Source organism: Enhydra lutris, unplaced genomic scaffold (genome assembly GCF_002288905.1).
Source record: "Enhydra lutris kenyoni isolate GAN:26980312 unplaced genomic scaffold, ASM228890v2 scaffoldscaffold45, whole genome shotgun sequence".
NCBI classification, from domain to species: domain Eukaryota; kingdom Metazoa; phylum Chordata; class Mammalia; order Carnivora; family Mustelidae; genus Enhydra; species Enhydra lutris.
Genome location: NW_019154129.1, coordinates 15,023,632 through 15,045,205, shown reverse-complemented (window position 1 = coordinate 15,045,205; position 21,574 = coordinate 15,023,632). Strand labels below are relative to the sequence as shown.

General features: G+C 63.0%; 2 protein-coding genes across 4 annotated transcripts in view; one reads left to right on the top strand and one right to left on the bottom strand.

The window, feature by feature from the left end:
• LOC111156220 (lipase maturation factor 1) overlaps positions 1 to 719 on the bottom strand; it is an 83,931-nt gene extending 83,212 nt beyond the window's left edge. For all 3 annotated transcript variants that reach the window (XR_002641191.1, XM_022516960.1, XM_022516961.1), the window contains exon 1: positions 521 to 719. Coding sequence is in view for 2 of the 3 variants with exons in the window: in XM_022516960.1 (XP_022372668.1) it covers positions 521 to 719 (199 nt within the window). In the remaining variant the exon portion in view is untranslated. The remainder of the gene's footprint in view (positions 1 to 520) is intronic.
• A 10,146-nt stretch (positions 720 to 10,865) lies between these two features.
• Positions 10,866 to 14,970, top strand: LOC111156095 (SRY-box 8). Its single transcript, XM_022516701.1, has 3 exons — positions 10,866 to 11,287; positions 12,626 to 12,855; positions 13,586 to 14,970. The coding sequence occupies exons 1-3, from the start codon at positions 10,866 to 10,868 to the stop codon at positions 14,320 to 14,322; spliced, it is 1,389 nt and encodes a 462-aa protein (XP_022372409.1). The 3' UTR covers positions 14,323 to 14,970.
• Positions 14,971 to 21,574: the final 6,604 nt, after the last annotated feature.

Below are 21,574 nucleotides of genomic sequence, written 5' to 3'. Positions count from 1 at the left end.
CCCGCCCCCGGCGGCCCGGGCGGGGGGGGGGGGTCGCCCAAGGGGGAGGGGCGTCCCAGGGGAAGGGGGCCCTGGAGGGGAGGGGCACGTCTGCGGAGGAGGGGGTGGGGGTGGGGCGTCCCGGAGAGAGGGGCGTGGGGTGGGGGGGATAAGCCTCCTGTGGGGAGACACGCCCCCAAGAGACGCGTCCTTGGGAGAGCGTCGCGGGGTGAGGGGCGCCCCGGAGAGGAGGGGCACGTCTGGGGGGGGCGTCGGGGGAAGCGCCCTGGGGGGGAAGGGACGCCCGGGGGGAGGGGCGCCCTGAGGGGAGGAGAGGAGCACGTGCCGGGGGAGGGGCGCCGGGGGCGCTGTGGGGGTGTCCCGGGAAAGGGGGAGACGAGTGGGACCGGGGGGTGGGCAAAGAGTGCGGGGAGAGCGTTGTCTTGGGCGAGGGGCTGTCCGGGCGTCGGGGACGGTCTGGGGGACGAGGGCGCGTGCGAAGGGGCCACAGTGACGGGAGCCCCGGGCCCCGCGGACTCACAGTAAACGAAAGCGAGGGCCCTCAGGAGCACGATCCTGGTCAGCCAGAAAGTGCCCGCTCGGAGACGGGCATTACAGCCCGTAGGGTCGCGCCCCGGCCCCCGTCCCGGCGGAGACCCAGGCTCGGAGCCCGCATTCCCGGCCTTCCGCCTCCTCAAGGACTCCTCGGGGTCCGCCATCGCGGGGCCGCCAATGCGCATGCGCGCGAGGCGCCAGGCGCCCGGACGCCCCGCCCAGAAAGGGAGGCCGCTCCCGCCCGGGCTGGCCACGCCCACGGGCGGGGAGCGCGCTCCAGCTCCAGGCGCGCGCGCGCCCCCCGCAGGCCGCACGGCGTGCTGCAGCAGTGAGAGCAAGACGGGGCGTACCTGGGAGGACCAGCGTGTTCTCCATCTGTAAAGCGGCGGACCCACTCCCTCGTTGGCGCTTTCATCAGCCAGTGTTGCAGAAGCTCCCGGTGCACTTTCTCACCCACGCGGCTGCCCTCCTGGACCCTCTCTCTACGACTGTTGGAAAGCTTGTGTCTGGACAGGACCGGGGTGGGCCTGGTCAGCGTCCGCGTGGGCATCAGAGGACCCTCGTGGGTGCTGCACTCCCTCTGCGTACCCCTGCGGTGTATGGAGTCGCATTCCAGGAGAGGAAGGTTTGGAGGCGGCCACTGACAGCTCAGTGTGTGTGGCCAGGGGTCTACAGGTGCCCCTTCCCATGCCCTCATCTCTGCTGTCCTAGGAGGATGTTGGGGTGACAGTTACCCAGCCAGCAGGGAGAGTACAGTCAGCGGCTGGGTCCTGAAATCCGGCCAGATCCTTCAGCTCAGGTCAGCAAAGCCGCACTAGGCAGCACCCCTACGGGCTCTCAAGATGGCACTGCTGGCCCCCTGGGGAAAGTGGCGCCCTGAGGATTCAGAGGAAAGAACTTACCGACCAATGTCCCAAGCAGAACCCTAGTGAGAACACCAGCAACTCCACGTTCTGAGCACAGAGCGGCCCGGGCACCGCTCAGGAGAGGTGTGCCACGTGCTCACAGGCGCTCCTTAGAAGAACACAGCGTGTGTGGGACAGCGTAGGCATTAGACCCTTAGTGGTTAGTGGGCACACTGCGAGGTGCTTGGAAGCACATCACTGACGCAAGTGTGGGTTTTCCTTATTCTTCACAGCTCTTTGCATATTAAAGATCCTATTCTTGTGTGTACATTGCAATTGTGTATACATTGTGTATTCTTGTGTGTACATTACTTGTGTGTACATTGTGTGTTTGTCCTGAGTGTTTTGTTTTGACATCTTGTTCTGAGTGTTTTGATGTATAAATGATGTATACTTGTGTGGCCAAATAATCAGTCTTGTTTGATTATATCTTTACTACCTGCCGTGTGAGCTCTGCGAGGGCAGGGACTGGCGTTGGACATAGGCTCCCCCAAATCTAGGACAGACCAGCAACTTCTGGAACCTTTCTTCAGCCCCCAGCTGTCCCCCACCTGCACTGCTGGAGTGATAACACACGTGCATCTTATAGTGTGAGTTTTTAAGCAGTGCCTTTCCCCCTTTTCTGCAGTGAAAAGTTCTCCCTTCAGAGCCCAAATGCAAAGTGGGGGAGTGGGGGCAGTGGGGGAGGAGGGGTGGGCACAAACATTTTCTGCATTCTTGTGAGCCCCCAGCAGGAAACCATGTGCCCAAGGGCTCCCAGCCTTGGGGATCTGGGGGACAGTTAGTCCTGGTCCATGCTTCCAGGTCTTTCCTGCAAAGCTATGATCTGCACCTCCCCTGCAGGGTCTGGGTGCTGTGTTGGGGATGGGCTAGCACAGCTGTCTGGGGGAGAGCAGGGAGAATTCGGTGCCCCTCAGCCCAAGCCCACTCAAGCTTCCATGCCTTCCCCCGGATGCAGGAGGTGCTCAAGGGACAGAAGGCAAGGAAGGACAGCTCTGCCATCAGGTGTGACCCAGGGTGCTGCTTTTCAGGTGGGGACAGTCCTCACAAAGGGCCCTTTGTCCTCAGCTTCCCCTGGCCCGAGTTGCATTGTTCTCCCCAGAGAAGGGCACAATGGGGCATTGTGTAGAGCAGAAAAGGGGCCTTGTCCAGCATCCAGCTTGCTGGGCTCCAGGCTCCCTCTCCGGGTTTACCCAGGGTGGGCGAGGCCATCGGAGAGGATGGTGGGGAGCTCATGTCCTTCTGTTTCCTCTGGGACCTGCCTTCCTGGTTGCTGACTGCAGAGGTCCAGCGAGTCTGAGGGTCTAGAACGCACAAGGGAGCGGACCTGACAGAGCAGGGCTTGCCCTGAGGAGAGGCTGGCCAGCGGCTCAGGGCTGGTCTGTTTCCACCCCAATTTAATCAGAAGTGCGCTGGTCTATTACTGAGCTGGAGAGCGGAGAGAAATATTGACACCTGCTGCACGTCAAGCCCAGCGGGAGCAGCAGACGCACAGGCCACGTGTGGTCCGGTTCACCGTATGTGACACGCCCGACATGTTCAGGATAAGCAGTCCGGGGAGACAGAAAGCAGACCGGTGCTTGTCTAGGGCTGGGGGTGGGGAGTGAAGAAAGTACTCCAGAGCCAGACAGAGGGGACGGCTACGCAGCACGGGGAGCCCGCTCGCTGAAAGCCACCCAGCGCACACTTCCAAATGCTTACACGCTCTGCCCTGTGAATTTCACTTCCACGCCTGCAAGCCCCAGGAACGCAGGGGTCTATCTCTGGAGAGGCCTCTCCCCCACACCAGGAGCCCCGGGGTAGGGGGAGGGCTCCTAAACCTACATTTTCAAGCCAAAAACTGCTGGAGGAAAAAGCCTGGTTCCCGAAGGACTGGTGCAGAGCCCCACCTGGACAGAGCGAGCGAGAAAGAGCCCAGAAGAAGACAAGAGGAGAGAAAGGGAGGCTTCCCCGAGACGACCCATTAGCTCAAGCCTGGGGCTGGTGTCCCACGGACCCACAGACAAGCCAGAACCCCTGGGCCCATCCCTGGGGGGCCATCCACAGCTCCCCCGGTGCCGTCCCAGAGCGGAGGCACACACAGGCCCACGGGCTGGCGGTACTCCCAGCAGCTGCGGGAGGCTTCACGGAGGAATGAGCCCCGTGTTGGCACCTCATCCAACTGTCCCCAGGCACCCTGGCTTGGCAGCCCCCGCTGCCTCAGGGCAATTGTTCCTGCCGTGCGTCTGCAGCTGTCTCTGGCACCCACAAGACCCCAGCTTGGGCCCGACCTAATCGCCCTCCCTTCATTTACCCCAATTTTTCATGTCTTGACATCTGTTGATGGGGGGGACAGAACCCTCGGGTGCTAACATCTGTCACTTTCTTCTGGGGGGTGGTCAGTTTGGGCTGGTCCCACCCTGACTGTCCAGTGGCCAAGACCCTGGGTAAGGCTGGCAGGTGCCGGTGGGGGTGGGTGAGCAGGTGCTGGGCCATTTGCTGGTTTGCGGGAACTGTGACTCACAGACGGCTGTTCTGCTTGGCTCACCCGTCTCCTCTCCTGGCACCCTCACCTCTCCTCCCGTGCCTCCACCCCAGAAGGAGATGTGGCTCTGTGCGGCCAGGCAAGGCCGGTAAGCCAGGACCGCAAGGCAGAGACGAAAGCAGAAAGTCAGCGTGCTGTTACCGTCCGTGGCTGTCAAGCCCGACGGGACAAGAGTACGTGCTCTGAAGTGTTTCTCTTGGAGTCAGACTCTGTCCCGGAGGAAGATCTGGAAACTGCCCAGGCCGGGGGTCACAAACAGGAGGACTGCGGGCTGAATTCTGCTTGCAGACCTGTGTCAGTTACCACTCACCACAACAATACTGTGTAACAAATGGACTTCAAACCAAAAATCATGGTGCCGGCCACACTGCTACCCTCCGAGCTGGGCTCAGGCCGTGCGTCTGCAGTCGGCTGAGGTCTGGGGGCAGCTGGACGCTGGCTGGACGCCGGGCGGGCTGGAGCCTCTCTCTGGAGGCCTTACAGCCTGGCCCATAGCGGCTCCACACTCCCCTCCCAAGCGGGCTCCAGATGGCATCTGCACCCAAGACCCCTGATTTGGCCCAAACCACTTATTTCATGGGTTGTGGAGCTTGTGCCCCCCACCCTCCAGCACTGTGCCTCACGTCCGGAGGACTTCTGCCCCTGATTCTAGCAGACAACTCACTTCTGAAGAGAACAGGTGGCATTCCTATGAGGTGTTCTCCGCAAAGGTGGAGACAGCCCCAGCGGTGCGGACGGGCTCCGGAAGTTGCTACTTGGACTGACAAGGGGGGGCTCCTGGACGCCCAGCAGCCCACATCCACCAGCTCACACAGGCCCCACAGCGAGCCCACGGAACAGACGGGCATTCCGGACTCCCCCGCTGCCCAGAGGAAGTCCGGACTCACCCAGAGTCAAAGGGCCACAGGGGACAGAGGCGTCCCGTTCCCGTGACCTCCACGCCCTCTTTGGCAGAATTTCAGCGGCGTCTCAGGGGACCCCTGCAACTCCCTCCTGCCCCTTTCCACACCCTGAGGGTGGGAGGCAGGGGCAGGTGGCCAATCTCGCTCTGAGCCTTCCTGATGGGCTCCCAAGAACGTCAGCTTTCTTCCCTTCTGCACAAGGCTCCCGCCTGAGGGGGTCTTAATTCGACCCTCCTTCACCAAGTTCCGAAAAATAAATCCTTGGGAGACAGCGGAAATCTTTTGACAGGGTGTGTTTTAATTTGCCTTCAGCACTGCCCTGTGTCTGGAACCTTCCGTGGGGGCAGAGCCAGCCCGGGCCCCTCACTCCGAAAGAGGATTTTTCTCTCCGAGACTTTTATTTCAAGCTGATGTCTGCCTTTCTCAGTCATAACGGATGTGGGGCTCCACTCCCGAGGGCTTCCCACGTGTGCATCTTCAACAGGAAACCTCGTTAAATCTGAAAGTTGAGTTCGGAAGGACAAGCACAGCTCCCGGAACCTATCCGGGCTCAGAAGCCGGTTTTCTGGACTGAGGGTTATCTTCCGACGTGCTGGCTCCCCTCCGGCAAGGGGGCTGGGAAAGCCTCTCCAGGCCCCGTTGCCTCTCAGAGGAGCCCAGTGACCAGAACGCAGAGGAGCTTGGTGCAAGGGGACAAGGACCCAGCTGCTGGTGAAGGGCAGGGGTCCTGAGCTGGGGACTGGGGTCCAGGGGGCAAGCTCCCAGAGTAGCCGGAAAGCCCAGGGTCCAGAATGAGGGTGGGGTCTGGGGCCCAGGATGCTGGAGCCTGGTATTACGCAAAGCCCATGTGCTCAGGCAAGGAAGGGAACGTATTGGCTTATGGGATGGCAGATCCCAGGTCTCTAACACCTCAGCAGACTCGGTTTCCCCCATCAAAGATATTGCTGGCACCTGGCCTGGACACCTGGTGTCCAAGGAAGGCTGTATTCGGAGACCCCTGGGACCCTGCCTGAGGACAGTTTTTTTGGCTACAGAAGCAGCGTATGCCTCCCCGTCAAAGACACACACCAAAACTTGAATGTCGCTGGTGGAGTCAGCCCCCCAGGCCCAGGCCAGAGAGAGGAGAGATGGATAGGCACAGCTGGAGGCCAGGGCCGGTGTGGGGGGGTATCGCTACCAGCAGGGGGTGACCGGAGGCCTGGGAAGAGACCACAGCTGTTCTCAACACATCTGTGTAGCACATGTCACTGGACAGGCCGTGTTCACTGGGGCTCAGCCCTCTGGGTTCAGCATCGCCCTCTCCCCAAACATTTTCCAAGAATGGCCACACAGAGGGTCCCACTGGGCCATCAGCAGTCATCCCTGGGCAGGGTGGCTTTCCTCCCAGGAGGCTTCAGAGCTGGCGACAAGGTGCAGAGACGGAGCTGCGGCCATCCCTACTTAAAGGCTGGGCAGGGTCCTGAAGATACACTGGCTTGAGCAGGAGCCCCTCTATGGAGTGAGCCACTCAGCGACCCCCACAGGCTGGCCCGCAGCACCAAGGTCTATGGCGGAGGGAGCAGAATCCAGGTGGGATCTTCCTTCTAGTGTCCTCTGCACGCAGAGCAGAGAAGGCCCAGGAACAGACACAGCCAGCTCCCAAGTGGTCATCAGCCCAACCAAGGGGAGGGCTTTGACCCAAACCAGAACTTCCACGCCAGCTGGCAAACTAAGTCGGGGTGTTTGAACAAAAAGCTTGGCCCGGAGCCCCGATGGTCTGTTACCGAGGGACACTGGACTCCTGGCGCCCCCGGGAGCCCCCTCGCCTCTCTCTCCGAAGACCCAGCGGGGCAGGATGAGGCTGTCTTTATGGAGCCGCTGCTCGGGGCTGATTGCTCATCTGTGTCGGAGACTTTCGGTTTCTGCAGACCAGCCAGTAATTAAAAGCACCAATTAATCTCTGAGACTGAGCCGGGGGTCCCAGGATGTGATGCCAACTGCCTCGGGCTGGCTCACAGAAAGGCCTAGGTCACGACTGCAGACACACAGGGGCCATGCCGTCCCTGGGGCTCAAGAGCCCCTGTGGCCCGCCCCCAGTGCCTTTCTCTGAAAGACCATACACACTACGGACACGGCCTCCCAGGCTGTCCAAGATCTGGGCCGGGCAGGGGGTGGGGAGAGACGTCAGGGTGCTGCGAGCAGTGAGAGTACAATGCCCACTTCCATGGTGGGCAGCCCTTCCTTCCCACTCAGCCTCTCCAGGGCCCACCCCCCCACACACGTGCACACACATGTACACATAGTGGCACACGGGCATGCCTGCACATTTACTTGGGCACACACAGGGCACGTGCACATGCACACATAGGGGCACACGCATGTGCACATGGGCATGCACACACATGCACACACACAGGGGCACATGCATGCACACACACCCGGGAGCACACACATGTGCTCGCACAGGGACGTGTATGCACACATGGGCACACATGGGGTGCACACATGTGGGCACGGGCTTTCTGAGCTTCCCTAGAAGCCAACAGGTGGAAGGGTTGGGGGTCTTCTGCCTGGAAAAGGTCTCCCTGGAACCCTCCGGGCCTGGACCAGCCCGGGCTCGTCGGCACAGGGGTGTTTGCCAGTCTGTATGCCCTTCTTCACAGGTGCCCTTGGGGCCCTGCCAAGGGTGTAGGTCTAGAATCCTCATCTCCATCGGCATTCCTAGGCCCCAGGGGCAGGGATATGGTTTACACCTGGCCTATCGGATCACATCCCTGAGACTGCAAAGGCCACCGGGTGAAGTTGGGGTGGGTGGGGGCAGGAAGGAACAGCCAGGAGGTGGACTGAGAGGAGGTTCAAAGAGCTGTCCCTCAAGTTTTAAATCACTGTAGCTTCACTCTTTCTCAGATACCCTATGCTCTCTGCTGCCTCAGGGCCTTTGCACATGTTGTCTCCTCCCAACCTCCTTGCCATTGAGGGAATGGTCTTTCCTCCTTCTTCCAGAATTTGGAAGCTTCAGGTCTCAGCTGAATTTTGCCTCCTCAAAAGACCCCTTCCCAGACACACACACACACACACACACACACACACACACACACACACACCTCTGCCGTGGTGAGTGTCGCATCTCTTTGGTGTTTGCCCACTAAAGCCCCTGGCACAAAACAGATGCTTCATCATTACTAAGGAACACAGGAAGCAACCGCAGTCACCCCTTTCTCTGAACGCTACACCCGCGTACCTGCTTAAGGCCTGCCTAGCCACTGAGGGCATGCACTGAGGTCAGCACTAACAGAGGAGGAGGCTGGATGGCACGCTGGTAAGTATACGGGCCTTCCAGAAGGCCAGGAGGCTGTGGAGTACGTCTGCGTGCCACCCTATGTGTCCATAGCCTGCGCTGGGCCGATGAGCTTACACCTGGATGCTGCCTTGTGGGGAAGGGCATACACAGACAGCACGAGTCTGGGCCTGGCAGGATTTGCCCTCCCTACCCATCCTGTAGGAGTCATGAGCTGTACATACATGACAGGCATGGCCCACCAGCCCTACCAATCTCCGGGGCAGTCACTGCAGCCCCATGGAGCTGAGGGTGGGGCCTAGGACCTGTACGACCCGGGTTTGGCAGGGGACTCCCCCTGCCTGGTGGTCACCAGCCCATGACCCTCTGGGCCAGTGGGGAGAAGGGAGAGGCTGCCTTACCTGATGCCTCCCATGCCGTCTGTGCTTCCTGTCTCTGCGCACAGCAGATCTGGTGCCCAGTGGTACACTGGATGCAGGGAGGGGTGGGACCTGTTTTCTCGGGGGTCCAGGTCTGCCAACCTCAACCCTTCTCCTGCCTGCATTTGCAATGGGTCCCCACGGGCCAGTAAGATGGATGCGTACCCTCAGGCGATCCCCGTTTGGGCCTCCCTCAGTCCTCCGGCTGCAGAGTGTGGAGCGCGGACCCCAGACGGAGAGCAGGACCTCGAGGGGAGGCCACTGCAGACGAACAGGTAAGGATGTTTCCCCGCAGGTGACAGAGCCAAGGGAGGCCAGCCACAGGACAGGAGACAAGGGCACAGGCCAAGCCCAGAGGCTTCAGCTCTGCCACCCTGGGGCCCTCCACCAGCGCTGTTCACCTTAGACAGCAACCGCGCCCTATCCCCGTGGCCATAACGCACAATATCAGGTTCCCTGATGTAGGGCAAGGAGCCGAGCCCATGCTGTGCCTTGGGGTCACCTGCAGGTGACAGGAAATCTGGGCTCCTCCCTCTTAGACTCTGAGGTGTCCCCACAGAGAGGCCAGCATGTTCTCATGCAAGGCTGTGGGATCCCTGGGCAGCCCCCAGAGTCCCTGAGGTGAAGGCTTCATCCCTAGACGGGTGGACAGGTGGACAGGGCTCCAAGGCCCAAGTGCGAGCTAAAGGATCGGCACCCCGGTGGCGAAGGCAGGCCTGGGTGGGGCCAGGAGGCCTGCCCTGGGCAGTCCCGGGCTCGGTGGTGGACCCGGGATTGGTATATGAGCACTCGGAGTCTCTTCCGCCGACCCACCGACTTTAAATTTGGAGTTTTCTGGTAGCACACCCACTCCGTTCCGGCATTGCCCCTGGGCTGCAGAGGCCAGTGGCCCGGGCGTCCAAGACTCTGAGGAGAGGAATCGGTCGCCCTTGCCTAGGGTCACCCAGGGCCCGCGAAAAACAGCTCGCAGCCGCACGTGTTCCCACTCGGCCAACCGAGGGCCTGTGGCGAAGCTCTGGGCTGCCGGTTCGTCGCCTCCCCGAGGGTTTGGCAAAAGAATCTGAGCCGCCCTCGGGGACTGCCAGGCCCAAGGCCAACTCGCGGGGGCGGCCTCGGGCGGGGACTCGGAGCCGCGGCCCGGCTCTAGCCTCCGGAGAAATGTCCCCTCTCCGACCCCGCCGCCCCAAGCCGGGCCGCACAGCCCGCCCCCTTCCCTCCAGGCTGGCGCGCCCACCTCCTCCACCGAAGGCGCCCCGGGGCGGCCATCACCTTCGCCGGACCACCCAGGGCCGCCCAGCCAGAGAGCTTCAGCGCCCACCCCCCTCACCGGGTCAGGCCCGGAAGGCCCTAGGCCCCCGCGTCCGGCCACGCCATCCGCCGGGCGGCCCCAGGGACTCCGCAAGTAGGGTCAGCTCAGTCCCTGCCCAGCGCTCCCGCCTCCCTCTGCGGCCCAGCTCCTGGGGCCGCTCCCCCGCCCGCGCTTTCCCCGCTCATACCGGACTGGGCGGGGGACCTGGGATCGTCCAGCTCCCAGCCGCGGCCCTTGGGCGCGCTTTACCTGGACGTGCACGGCGCGCAAACCAAGGGCGCGCTGGAGGGTCTTGCCCGGCGCGCTGGCCCTGCGGGCGGGGAGCCCGGGCTTTGAGGCTACACGGCCGAGCCAACCCTCCCCTGGGCTGCAGGCTGGCAGGAGTTGACCCCGGCGCCTCTGGGTTGTGGGCGAGACGTCGGGGCTCAGGACCCGCTGTGGGGGAGGCTCTGGAGGACCCGCCTCCACGCGGAGCGGGCTTCCCCGGGCTTGGCGACCGGGCCGGGGGCGGGACCCGCAGGAGCCGCGACGCGCCTCGCAGAGACACCCCGGAGCGCCCCGCCGTCCCCGGTCCTCGACCCCTTTCCCTCCCCGACCCGACTGGAAAAGGGGCCCCAGGCTTGGGGCGGCGCCGGGCGGGGCGCGCGGGGGCGCAGAGGGAACCGCGGCACTTTCTTCGGGTGGGGGAGGGGCGGACGCCAGGCTCCGCCCCCGGGGGCAGCGGGACGCGCTCCGGCCAATGAGGAGCCGGGGAGGGGGCGGGCCTCGCGGCCGCCGCTTAAAGAAACTTGTTGCGGGTCCTCTGTCGGGACGGAGCTTCGGCGGCGGCGGAGGCAGCGGGGAGGCCCGGGTCGGGCGGCGGCGGCGGCGGCGGCGGCGGCGGCGGGGACGCAGGTCGGGCCACGGCGCGGCGACCTCGGGTCCCTGAGCGGCCGCGGCGCAGCTGAGCAGCGGCCCCGCGGGTCCCGGTGCGTGCCCCTCCGCGCGCGGCCCCGATGCTGGACATGAGCGAGGCCCGCGCCCAGCCGCCCTGCAGCCCGTCCGGCACCGCCAGCTCCATGTCGCACGTGGAGGACTCGGACTCGGACGCGCCGCCGTCGCCTGCCGGCTCCGAGGGCCTGGGCCGCGCTGCGGGCGCGGGGGGCGGCGTCCGGGGCGACGCGGCCGAGGCGGCGGACGAGCGCTTCCCGGCCTGCATCCGCGACGCCGTGTCGCAGGTGCTCAAGGGTTACGACTGGAGCCTGGTGCCCATGCCGGTGCGCGGGGGCGGCGGCGGCGCGCTCAAGGCCAAGCCTCACGTGAAGCGGCCCATGAACGCCTTCATGGTGTGGGCACAGGCGGCGCGTCGCAAGCTGGCGGACCAGTACCCGCACCTGCACAACGCCGAGCTCAGCAAGACGCTGGGCAAGCTGTGGCGGTGAGTGCGCGGTGCCCGGGTGTGCGTGTGTGTGCGTGTGTGCAGGGACGGTGCCCCGCAGCCGCGCGGGCGGGCTGCGAGTGGTTCTGAGGGAGGTGCGCAGGGACCCTGGAGGTGGCCCCGCGCCGGCCCTCGGCTCTGCTCCCAGTGGCTGTTCTCAGGGCCAGTCCCAGTGGGAACCCCCTCTTTGACCCGAGAAAGGGCTGCCGGGCGAGCGTGCAACCCCTAGCACGCTCCCTCAGTCGCCAACAGCCTGCCGAAGGCTGGGATGGCATGTAGGGGTTGGGGACCCCACGCGTGAGCGGCCCCAGAGTCTGGAGGCCTGGCCCTCTCCAAGGGAAGGTGGTTTCTGTCGGGAAGCAGGACACAGTAGCAGGCAGGGTAGTGCCCTCTGGACGTGTCCCTCTTTGGAAAGGGCTTCCTCCACTCTGACCCCCATGTGGGGAAGTGAAGGCAGTTGGAGGGGTGCACGTCTGTTCAGCTGGGACGGTCCCCACAGCTTTTTCCTCCTTTCCCACCTCTGCACCCTGTGCAGGGAAGGATGAGAGATACAGGAGGGGTCCAGCGCAGGCACGCTGTGCACATACTTGGGGATGGCAAAGCTGGACATTTTTGCAGAAAGTAGGACAGCAGTGGTGCTGAGAACTGCCCATCCCCACCAAATGTGTTCTATTCTACTTGGGTTTAAAATGGATGGTTGTGGGTTTGGGGCACTGGCTCCCATTTCCTGCCCCTCTCCTTGGGAGTGGGCACTGGGAGTTGGGACGTCTGTCCTCTGCGTGCCTGTCTCTGTCTGCTCTGGGCACAGCGGACTCCGGCAGCCCCGCGGCCTGTTCCGTAGACGGTTGGAGGTGAGTTTCTGGAAAGGTTTCAGAGGACCGTGTGTGTTCTGAGCCTCAGTGAGGATCACACGCGTTTTGCCAGCGTTCCTGGGGGTCTGGGAAGCCCAGATGCCCATGGAATCCCTGCCCATTCCCAGGAACTCTCGCTTTGTCCCCGGTGTGTTTTCCGCTGGGTTCTGCCTCCTCCCCGCCTGCCTGAGAAAGCCCCAAGGGGAGGGACTTACACAGGCTCTGAGAGAAGGGAAGTAAAGATGATGGAGGTGGGAAGGTTTGGGTCTTGTTGTAGCACGTTCCTGAGACCCTGGTGAGAACAGACCTCACCAGAACTCCTTGCTGGCCTGAGTGCCCTGTCCCCGGCGAGGGGAGAGCCTGCCTGGTGCCTGCTGAGGCGCAGGGGCACACACGGGCCTCCCCGTGAGTGTCGGGGTGGGTGAGGCCCTGCCCCCCGGGCAGCATGGGGACTCGGGCCATCCCACGTCTGCCCTTGGTGCTGCAGCTTGCTGAGCGAGAGTGAGAAGCGCCCCTTCGTGGAGGAGGCAGAGCGGCTGCGGGTCCAACACAAGAAGGACCACCCGGATTACAAGTACCAGCCACGCCGCAGGAAGAGCGTGAAGACGGGCCAAGGAGACTCCGACTCCGGACCCGAGCTGGGCCCCCACCCCGGCAGCGGCGTGTACAAGGCCGATGCCGGCCTGGGTGACCCACACCACCACAGCGACCACACAGGTGGGCTCCTGGGGCCCCACAGCAGGTGCCTGCCCCAGCAGGAGAACTGGGGGTCTCAACGTCTGCTGAGATGGGTAGTGGGTGTGGGAAGTGGGGCTCACTGCCAGGGCAGGTGGCTTTGAGATAATCCCAGGTTCCCCGATGCACACGGGCGGCCGGGGGACTCCTTAGCCCCCACCGAGCCCTGAGGGTCTCGAAGCTTTGCCGTGGCCCGGCCTGGGTGATGTGGGTGTGTTCTGCTCTGCCTGAAGGCGTTTCTGCTTCCACTGGCCTTCCAGCTGGTGCTGACCCAGCACTCCTGCCCCTGGCGCGGCGGTCAGCTGCCCAGCTCTAACATCAGACAGATGGGGAGAATCCTGGCCAGCCGGGCAGTCTCGGTCAAGCCGGCCAAAGCTGCGAACCTCCGGGAGAACATGTTTTGTGTGGGTCCCATTGTGGTCGTGGGCAGGGGGCCGGGCACTTCCTTTTCTTTCCCCCACCTTGGTCTTCACAGCGGGGCGTCCGCAGACCCAGCTCTCGCCCGAGAACAGTGCTTAACGGAATTTCCTCGGCCAAGGAGTGAGGTCTGGGTCTGGCTATGCTGGAATTTCTGGGAAACGTACAGAAACAAAAAGCCGTTGATTTCTACCTGTGGCAGTTAGCGGGCTCATGTTCCTCCGGGTGCGCGTCGCCGGCCTGGCCGGCCCCCCACAGAAGGGGCATTCATCTCTGAAACGTGCTCTGTCCCCAGGGCAGACCCATGGGCCACCCACCCCACCCACCACCCCCAAGACGGACCTGCACCACGGGGGCAAGCCCGAGCTGAAGCTGGAAGGCCGCCGCCTGGCGGACAGCGGGCGTCAGAACATCGACTTCAGCAACGTGGACATCTCGGAGCTGAGCAGCGAGGTCATCGGCAACATGGACACCTTCGACGTGCATGAGTTCGACCAGTACCTGCCCCTCAACGGCCACTCGGCCTTGCCCGCGGAGCCAGGCCAGCCCGCCGCCACCTCCTACGGGGCTGCCTCCTACTCACACTCGGGCGCGGCAGGCATCGGGGCGTCCCCCGTGTGGGCCCACAAGGGAGCCCCTTCGGCCTCCGCGTCGCCCACTGAGGCAGGTCCCCCACGGCCGCACATCAAGACGGAGCAGCTGAGCCCCGGCCACTACGGAGACCAGTCGCACGGCTCCCCGGGCCGCGCTGACTACGGCTCCTACAGCGGCCAGGCCAGTGTCACCACGGCCGCCCCCGCCGCGGCCGCCAGCTCCTTCACCAGCTCGCAGGGCGACTACACCGACCTGCAGGCCCCCAGCTACTATGGCCCGTACCCCGGCTGCCCGTCCAGCCTCTACCAGTGCCCCTACTTCCACCCTTCTCGTCGGCCCTACGCCTCACCCCTGCTCAGCGGCCTCTCTGTGCCGCCTGCCCACAGCCCACCCGGCAACTGGGACCAGCCCGTGTACACGACCCTGACCAGACCCTGAGGGCGCCGTGGCCCCGGGGAGGGGACTGGTGTCGGTGCGGGACAGCCTGGATCTCGGCAAGGACGGATGGAGCCTCCGGTCTCGCGGAGGGGTGCGCTAGCGAGGGAGGGCTGGGGGCGGACCGGCAGGCGCAGGCTGAAGTGTGCCGGGAAGCCTCGCTTTGTAATCCACGCGCTGCACGGGGCTTCCAGATCTCCACGCTCCCTGCGGCCGGCCGACAGAGCCCCTTTCCCGCGCTCTCTTCACCATGCCTGGCGACTCTGGAACCAAGGACCGCCACCGGGCCCTCTTCCCTGCTGGCACCAGCGCCTCGGTTTTGCCTCTCGGTGGACGGAGCAGCCACAGCACAAAACAGAAAGGAGGGAAGAGGCATGGGGTCTCTGGCCTCCAGTGCTCCAGGGTCCCCGCCAGCCTCACGAGCATGGAGACCTCCAGGGGACCCCACTGCAGGAACCCCTCTGGGGACCGGCGCGTCAGCTCTGAGGTGCTGCCTGCCATCAAGGCTCTTCCTGGCAAGGTTTGGCTGCGACTAACACTTCTCTCTTTTTATTTTATTTTTTTTTTATTTTTATTTTGGAAGCTTAAACACATTCGATTTGTTTGGGAAGCTGTTGAAGTGTATTTATGTTCTGTATTACTTTATCTTTAATTAATGAAGTCATTCGTGCTGAGAGTAGAATTGAAGACAAAACAGAGGCCGGTGGCTGAGCACGAGGGCTGGGAGGACAGGTGGGGTAGCCCCCCCCACCCCCTGAGCTCCAGGCCCCTCCAGGAACCACCCCCCTCCCCCGGGAGGAGAAGGGATTTGCCTTGCAGTGTCTCTGACCGGGCTGGGGCGCCCCGGCCCCAGGGCTGTGGCTCCAGCTGGTCGCTGCCCAGGACGGGGATTTCCTGGGACGGGGTGGCTCGTTCATCGGGGCTCTTAGGAACCAGATGCCACCTACAAGCTGTGAAGCTAAAACCTCGTCCACTAAAGTGTTTAGAGGCTTAGTCTTAGAGGAGTAACCCCTGCTTCCGCTGTGTGCCGAGCACTGACCGCGCCTACTTCATGGAAACTTGTGCCTTTCAACTTTGTACATAGAGAGACGTCTGAGAAGTCGCTTCTTTTTACTTTTTCTACTTTTTCCTACCTTTTTCTAGAAACAATTTTTTTTTTCTTTTTTGCCTGTCTCTTCCTGGGCGAGCGGGCAGGGAACTATATAGCTCATTCTCACGCCAACTCTGCCGATCCGCGTGGAGTCTGGCCTTCCGCCGCCACTACCTGCTGTGTTCTGCTGCTTTCTGACCAAGCAACGCTAACTTTCTACAGATCAGTTTGATAAAATTAAAAAAAAAAAAAAAAAAGCTTTTTATCTACTTGGGCTGCGTTTTGTGTGTTGCTTTCTGTACGTCTGGGGTCCCGTGTGGGAGGGCCTCGGCCGAGGCAGGAGTGGGGTTCGACCTGGGCCCTCCTCGGAGGATGTGGGCACCGGGAGCCCCACGAGGACAGGACGGAGACAGCGTCCCAGCCCTGGGGCACAGCCAGGCACCCCCCCCGCCCCCCCCCTCCAGGGGCTGCATCTGCGTCTGAGCAAATCTCAGGCCCCAGGCTGCTGGCTGGCCAGCCGGAGCCTTCCTTCCCCGGGCCCCCACCCCTGCCCAGGGCCTATTCAGTAGGCAAATCGGGTCCAATCTGGGGCCATGGTTTCCTCCCGGGCGAATCCCAGAGCTGGGTTTCTGGGTGGCTGACGGCATTTTTCGGGCCCTGGCGCCCAGCCAAGCTGGGAGCTGGGTGAATGCCGCCCCACAGGCACCAGGCGGGGTTGTCCGGTTAGCTGACTGTTTCAGGAGAGAAATGCTTGTGGGGAGCTGGAGCAGGCGAGGGGCGGCCTCACCCCCTGTTGGGGCTGCCCGGCCTATGCAGCCGGCCTCTGGGCTTCACTGGGCTGGGTGCACCCGCCGCTGGGCCCTGGGGATGCGTCTGGGGCCCAGAGGAAGATTGAGCTTCTCACGAGGACCCAGATCCCTGAAACAACTAGCTCTGTGGTTCCAGCGGGGGAGGGGGGCGCCCAGCCCGTCTCCTTGTCTGCCAGCCGCCCGTGTGGCTGCGATCCAGGGCGCGGACCTCACCCTGCGCTGGAGAGCCTTGTCCCGGGCCTGCCAAGAGTAGTCTTGGGGAAGAGCTGCCCGGATTTACGAGGGTTCGTGAAGTCTGGGGTGTGCCAAGCCTCCTGGGCCAGGCGGGGTCTGCAGGGGGCTGCAGGCCAGGCTCACGGATGCCCGTGTGGGGCCGGTCCAGCATGTCCTGGTGCAGCGGAGGGCTGTCCAGGTCCATACGGCCCTCCAGGCTCTCACACGGACACCCCGAAGCAAGGAAAGCGCCCGCATCCAGCTCCCTGACAGAGGGAGCGAGGCCGCCTCTTCACTGTTCTGGGATCTATCAGGCCATGCCAGGCTCCTGGGGGCCGGAGGCCCTGCCGGTTCAGTTTGCACTTGGAGGGGCTCCTGCGTGTTGACTCCCGGGGGTGTGGCCCTTCCTCCCGCCTGCCTGACTGGTGCAAAGGCCCCGACGGCCCTGGGTCCCAGCCCGGGCAAGCCTCCGGAGGGTTTCCTCCCTTTGAGCTCATCATGGAGTTGTAGGGAGAGCGAGGACTGCCACCACCATTCTGGTAAGGCCGTGCCTCCGTCCGCCCCCTGCCCCCTGCTCTCTGGGGGCCAGGCCAGTGGGTTCCCCGAGGGCACATTCTCAGGCATTGGAGTCCTGGGGGCTCTGTTTCCCAAACGCCGGGTCCCCAGTGACGTCTCCAGGAGGCAACGTGGATCCCTGGGGCGGGGGGGGGGGGACAGTCAGGGCCGCGGAGAGGGGTCCCAGGGGCTGCCCTGGTCCTCAGGCTTGGGAGGGTTTTTCCAGGGAGCTCCCAGCAGACAACATCATTCACAAGGTTGGCCTCGCCCCACCTTGCCCAAGGCCAGGGTGGCGTCCTCAGGAAGAGCGGCCGGCCCATCGGCCCATCATGGGGATGAGCTGGCGGGGAAGAGTTCCTCATTTTTCGTTTCCTTCCCCAGAGCAGAACACATCGCCTCTGATCTCAACTGAACAGAATGCCCTATTCGGAGACAAAGGGGAAACAGCCTTATGACCCAGACCCTGCTCTGGTAGATTGGGAAAGCCCCCAGTCCCCAACCCCGGGCCTGTTCACAGCCGCTCTTCCTGGGATGATATCTGCTTTCAGGAGTGGGTTTTCTGTTTGGATGTGAGTTCACGGCTGGCGCGGCTGTCAGCTCAGGGGATGGCCCATGTCCTCGGAGCAGCTGCCGGGGGAGGCCCACGCCCCCCAACCCAGGCCTTTCCCTGGGGCACACTCCACCCCCACCCTGCCTGCTTTGACTTTTGGCCACATCTGGGGGACAGCAGCCAGGGCAAGTGTCACCGACTCAGGGAGGTGCCTTACTATGTGGACCCCTGTCCTCCCTCCCCAGCGTCCCCAGCGTGGACCCCTGTCCTCCCTCCTCCAGGCCAGCCCTGGATGGAGGATCTTCACGGACCTCGTCTGTGGCCAACCGGGTCTGCAGGGGCTGTGGGCCACACATCAGGGCTGACGTGACGTGTTTGTGGGTGGTGACTGACGGCCGCTGGACAGCCTCCTGGGACACTTTCCACCAGCCTTCAGGGGAAACCTGTGCTGGCCAGGACTGGTCTCAGGGCCATGGAGACAGCGGTGTGAGATCCCCTGCTCCCACCCCTGGGGCCAGTGTAGACCCCAAGACAAGGGAGAGGGATCTGCCGCCCCAGGCATGTGGCGCTACTGAGGGAAGGAGACATTTCCCTATGCCCTGAGCCCGGGCGTCTGCTTCTCCCTGCTGGGCACAGCCCTGCTGCCCCTCAGGCCCCGCCCCCCCAGCCCCATCCGGAGGACACCTGGGTGGCTGCCGGGAGCTGCAGGGACCCACCCCAGTCCCCTTGCTGCCTCCCGGAGAGGAGGAAGTCAGGCAGAGAAGAGGAGCATCATGGTTCTGTGTTTTGGAGACTTCACGTCCTCATGCCTCCTGCTGCTCTGTCACCCTGGGCCACAGCCTGCCTGCTTGCGGGGTCCCTGGATCCGGAGGGAGCAGATGTGCGACCAACCCCTCCCAGGATGGGCTGCCGAGACCCGGGGTCCCTGCCCCCCCCATGGAGCCTTCCAAGGAGAGAAGAGAAGACACTCATGCCCTGCCCTCCTGGGAGGACCTTCCGGGGCTAAGAGCCGAGCCCGGCTCACCCCCAGCCCCTTTGTCTCCAAAAAGAGGGAGCGGGGCTCTGAGGGGTTCCCCAGCTCCTGCCTTCCCTGCTGGCTTCGGGGCACCTGGCTTCCCGTGCAGCCTCTGAGTTCCCAGCAGTAAGATGGGAATGAGCCCCCCCGTAGAGCTGGGGGCTCTCAGTGAGATTAGGAACCGGCTGCGGCTTCGACCCAGCGGCTGCGACCCAGAGCTCCGCACAGAGGCCCGAGAGTGACTGTTAAACACGTTACTACCTCTGATCACACAGTTCTTTTTGCTCACCCGCACAGTGAGGTGGGTTTGTTGGTTAGAAAATTCAAAGTAAACCAGGCAGAGAATGTGCACTCAGAAGCCTCGGGGAGTGGGGGGACACCTCTCCCTCCTGCCGCACGGGGGGTGTCTTACAACCCCCCACACCCCAGGCAGGCCAGGCCAGGGGCCTGAAGCTCTGTCCCTTGCCAGTCATCTCTGTGTGCCTCTGTTTCCTCCCGTGACCGTGGAATGGTGACAGCCTCACCGAGGGGCTCTGAGGATTGTCCAGGCTTGGCACACGTGACAGACACACGTGATAGGTACCCTCCTGCCCTGTGCCCCTAGGGCCTTGACTCCCTTCCCAGGGCGCCCCAGCCTCGAGGGCTCAGCTCAGCCTCCCTCCCTCCTGCACCCACGCTGGGCGGCCCGGAGCAGAGCACCCCAGCAGCCCAACCTTTGGGGGGTGTGCTGGGCCGGAATCCAGTCCCGCCGAGGCCCCGGTGGGAAAGTGCAGGACGCTGGTGGGCATGGTGACTGCGAAGTCCACCAGGATCTTCCCCGAGCCCCGTGTATGGGAGCCCCGCTCCCCAGCTCCCCTCAAGCGGGGCTGCAAAGGGTTAAGGGGTGCGCGGCCCGGCGGGAGTGCGGGCGGGCAGGGCCTGCAGCGGCAGAGCAGCCGGGCTGGTGCGGGGCCAAGAGCTGCGGAGAAGGCGCTGCATTTTAATGAATCATTATTGCCGGGGAAGCCTTTGTCTTTCTTTATCCGGTGCACAATAAAAGAATTAATTAGACAGAAAATGGCAGGGCAAGGAACTGACAAGTCATTAAGGGTTGCTGAATGACCGATGAGATGCGCGCCGGGCTGGATTTCGGCTCCGGAATGATAATGGCGGGGCTGGGTGCTTTGTATGCGCGACCAGCCGGCCTCTGTGCAGGCTTTGTGGGCGCTGGCATTGTGGCTGGCCGGGGCGGCGGGGGCAGGCCTGAGCCCCAAAGGCAAAGCGGGTAGTGGGAACCGCAGACAAAACTGGCGTATTAATTTTTGTGTGCAGACATGGCAGTAAATATTTGGATGCGAAGGGACTTGGGGATGGGCGTTCAGACCCCTGGACTCTACTTCCCGGCTGGGGGTGGGGTACAGAGGCTGGCATGGGGGTCCTTCCCCCACGGTGAGAGAGGCAGAAGGCAGGGGTGGGGGGAGGAGAAGGAGGGGAGAAGAAAGGGGGGAGACCCAGAAGCTCTTCCCAGAGCCAGGCTCCTCCTCTCTGAGCTGCTGTCATGCTTATCCAGACGTCACCAGGAAAAAAGCGCCACCCACAGATCCAGCTCTCTCACCCAGAAAATTTGAGTTTCTCGGGGGGCTGGGGTGCTAGAGTGGAGAGTCTGTGAAGGGGGGCTCATCAGGGGTCCCGCTGACGGAGGTTCCTGGCCCACAGAGTGGGGGCTCAGCGCCGCTGTCCCCATGAGCCACAGCTCCCTGGGGGCTGGATTTGAAAACTAGCTGCACTCTGTCCTTCGGTTTCCTGCTGCCGCTCTGGGTGCCTGTGGGACAGAGGGGGAGAAATTCCAGGTGGATGGGGAGAGGTCGCCCCTGCCCGAGGGATGATGAGAACGGCAGAGTAAAAGCAGTGTTTGTCAGTTGGTCAGTCAACAACATTTCCCTTGCCGGATGTTCAGGGACAGGGTTACAACCGGCGCTGCCCGCACCACCTCAGCACGCTGCTGGTGGGACCGTGCCAGCACCCTCTCCTTCGGCCCACTTGCAATTCTGGAGGGACCCCTAAGCGACAGGTGATGAGGGTGCTAAGCTGTGTCCCTTACTCCAGGACTTAAACCTGGCCTGTGTCCCACGGCTGTCCCCATGTCCCTGAGACCAGAGGACAGCCTCTCACACAGACCGAGGGCGAGCCCTGGTTGTCCCTGGGTAGAGGGTCTCCACCCCTGTCAGGCGCCCTAAAGTAGAGGCCACACCTGTTTCCAGGTGACAAGGGTCTGTCAGGTGGGGGGGTGTCCAGACACTGCTGGGAAGTACCATCGATGTCTTCACAACTCACTGAGGGGTGTGTGTGTGTGTGTGTGTGTGTGTGTGTGTGTGTGTGTGTGTGTCCCTCTCAAATGTGTGTGTGAAGCTAAGGTGAGCCGTGATACCCTGGGCATCAGCCCTGAAGAGGGGGAGCTTCCCCTTCTCCCCACTTCCAGAGGTCACTCAAGTCCCCTTAGGAACTCGGTTGATAATGGGGGAGGGAGGGATGAAGGTGGCCAGAGGACCTGGGCAGCTCTGGCTCTAGGAACCCGAGTAGTGCACCCTTCCCCGAGCAGGGAGAGGGTGTCAAGGCAGGGGCAGGGTCTACTCTGAGTTATGGTGCCTGTGTCTGGAGCTTGGGCTTCCCAGGGTGCACAGCCCCTCTGGCCTCAGTGAGCCACCTGTAGCATGAGCAGAACAATACCCACCACCCCAGAGACGGCTCTCAGGAATGCGGGGATGCCTGTGCACATGAGCTTAGTGAAGGATTTGGCTAGAAGCAGCCACTCAACAGACACCGCCCAACATGGCTGAGCTGTAGTGACAGGGCTCACACCTCAGGAGGGGGTTAGCCTGCCAGCCTGGGCAACCTGCTCTGTATCTATCCTTCCATCCATCCGTCTATCCCCTAAACATCCATCCATCCATCCGTCCATCCATCCATCCATCCATCCATTCAAACTTCCATCCATCCATCCATCTATCCATCCATCCATCCATCCATTCAAACTTCCATCCATC

Bases quoted from the DNA above. Each gene is read 5' to 3' on its own strand.
- LOC111156095 (XM_022516701.1), top strand. From the start codon at position 10,866: ATGCTGGACATGAGCGAGGCCCGCGCCCAGCCGCCCTGCAGCCCGTCC. The intron at 11,288-12,625 runs GTGAGTGCGCGG...TTGGTGCTGCAG, and splicing joins ACGCTGGGCAAGCTGTGGCG to CTTGCTGAGCGAGAGTGAGA. The intron at 12,856-13,585 runs GTGGGCTCCTGG...CTCTGTCCCCAG, and splicing joins CCACCACAGCGACCACACAG to GGCAGACCCATGGGCCACCC.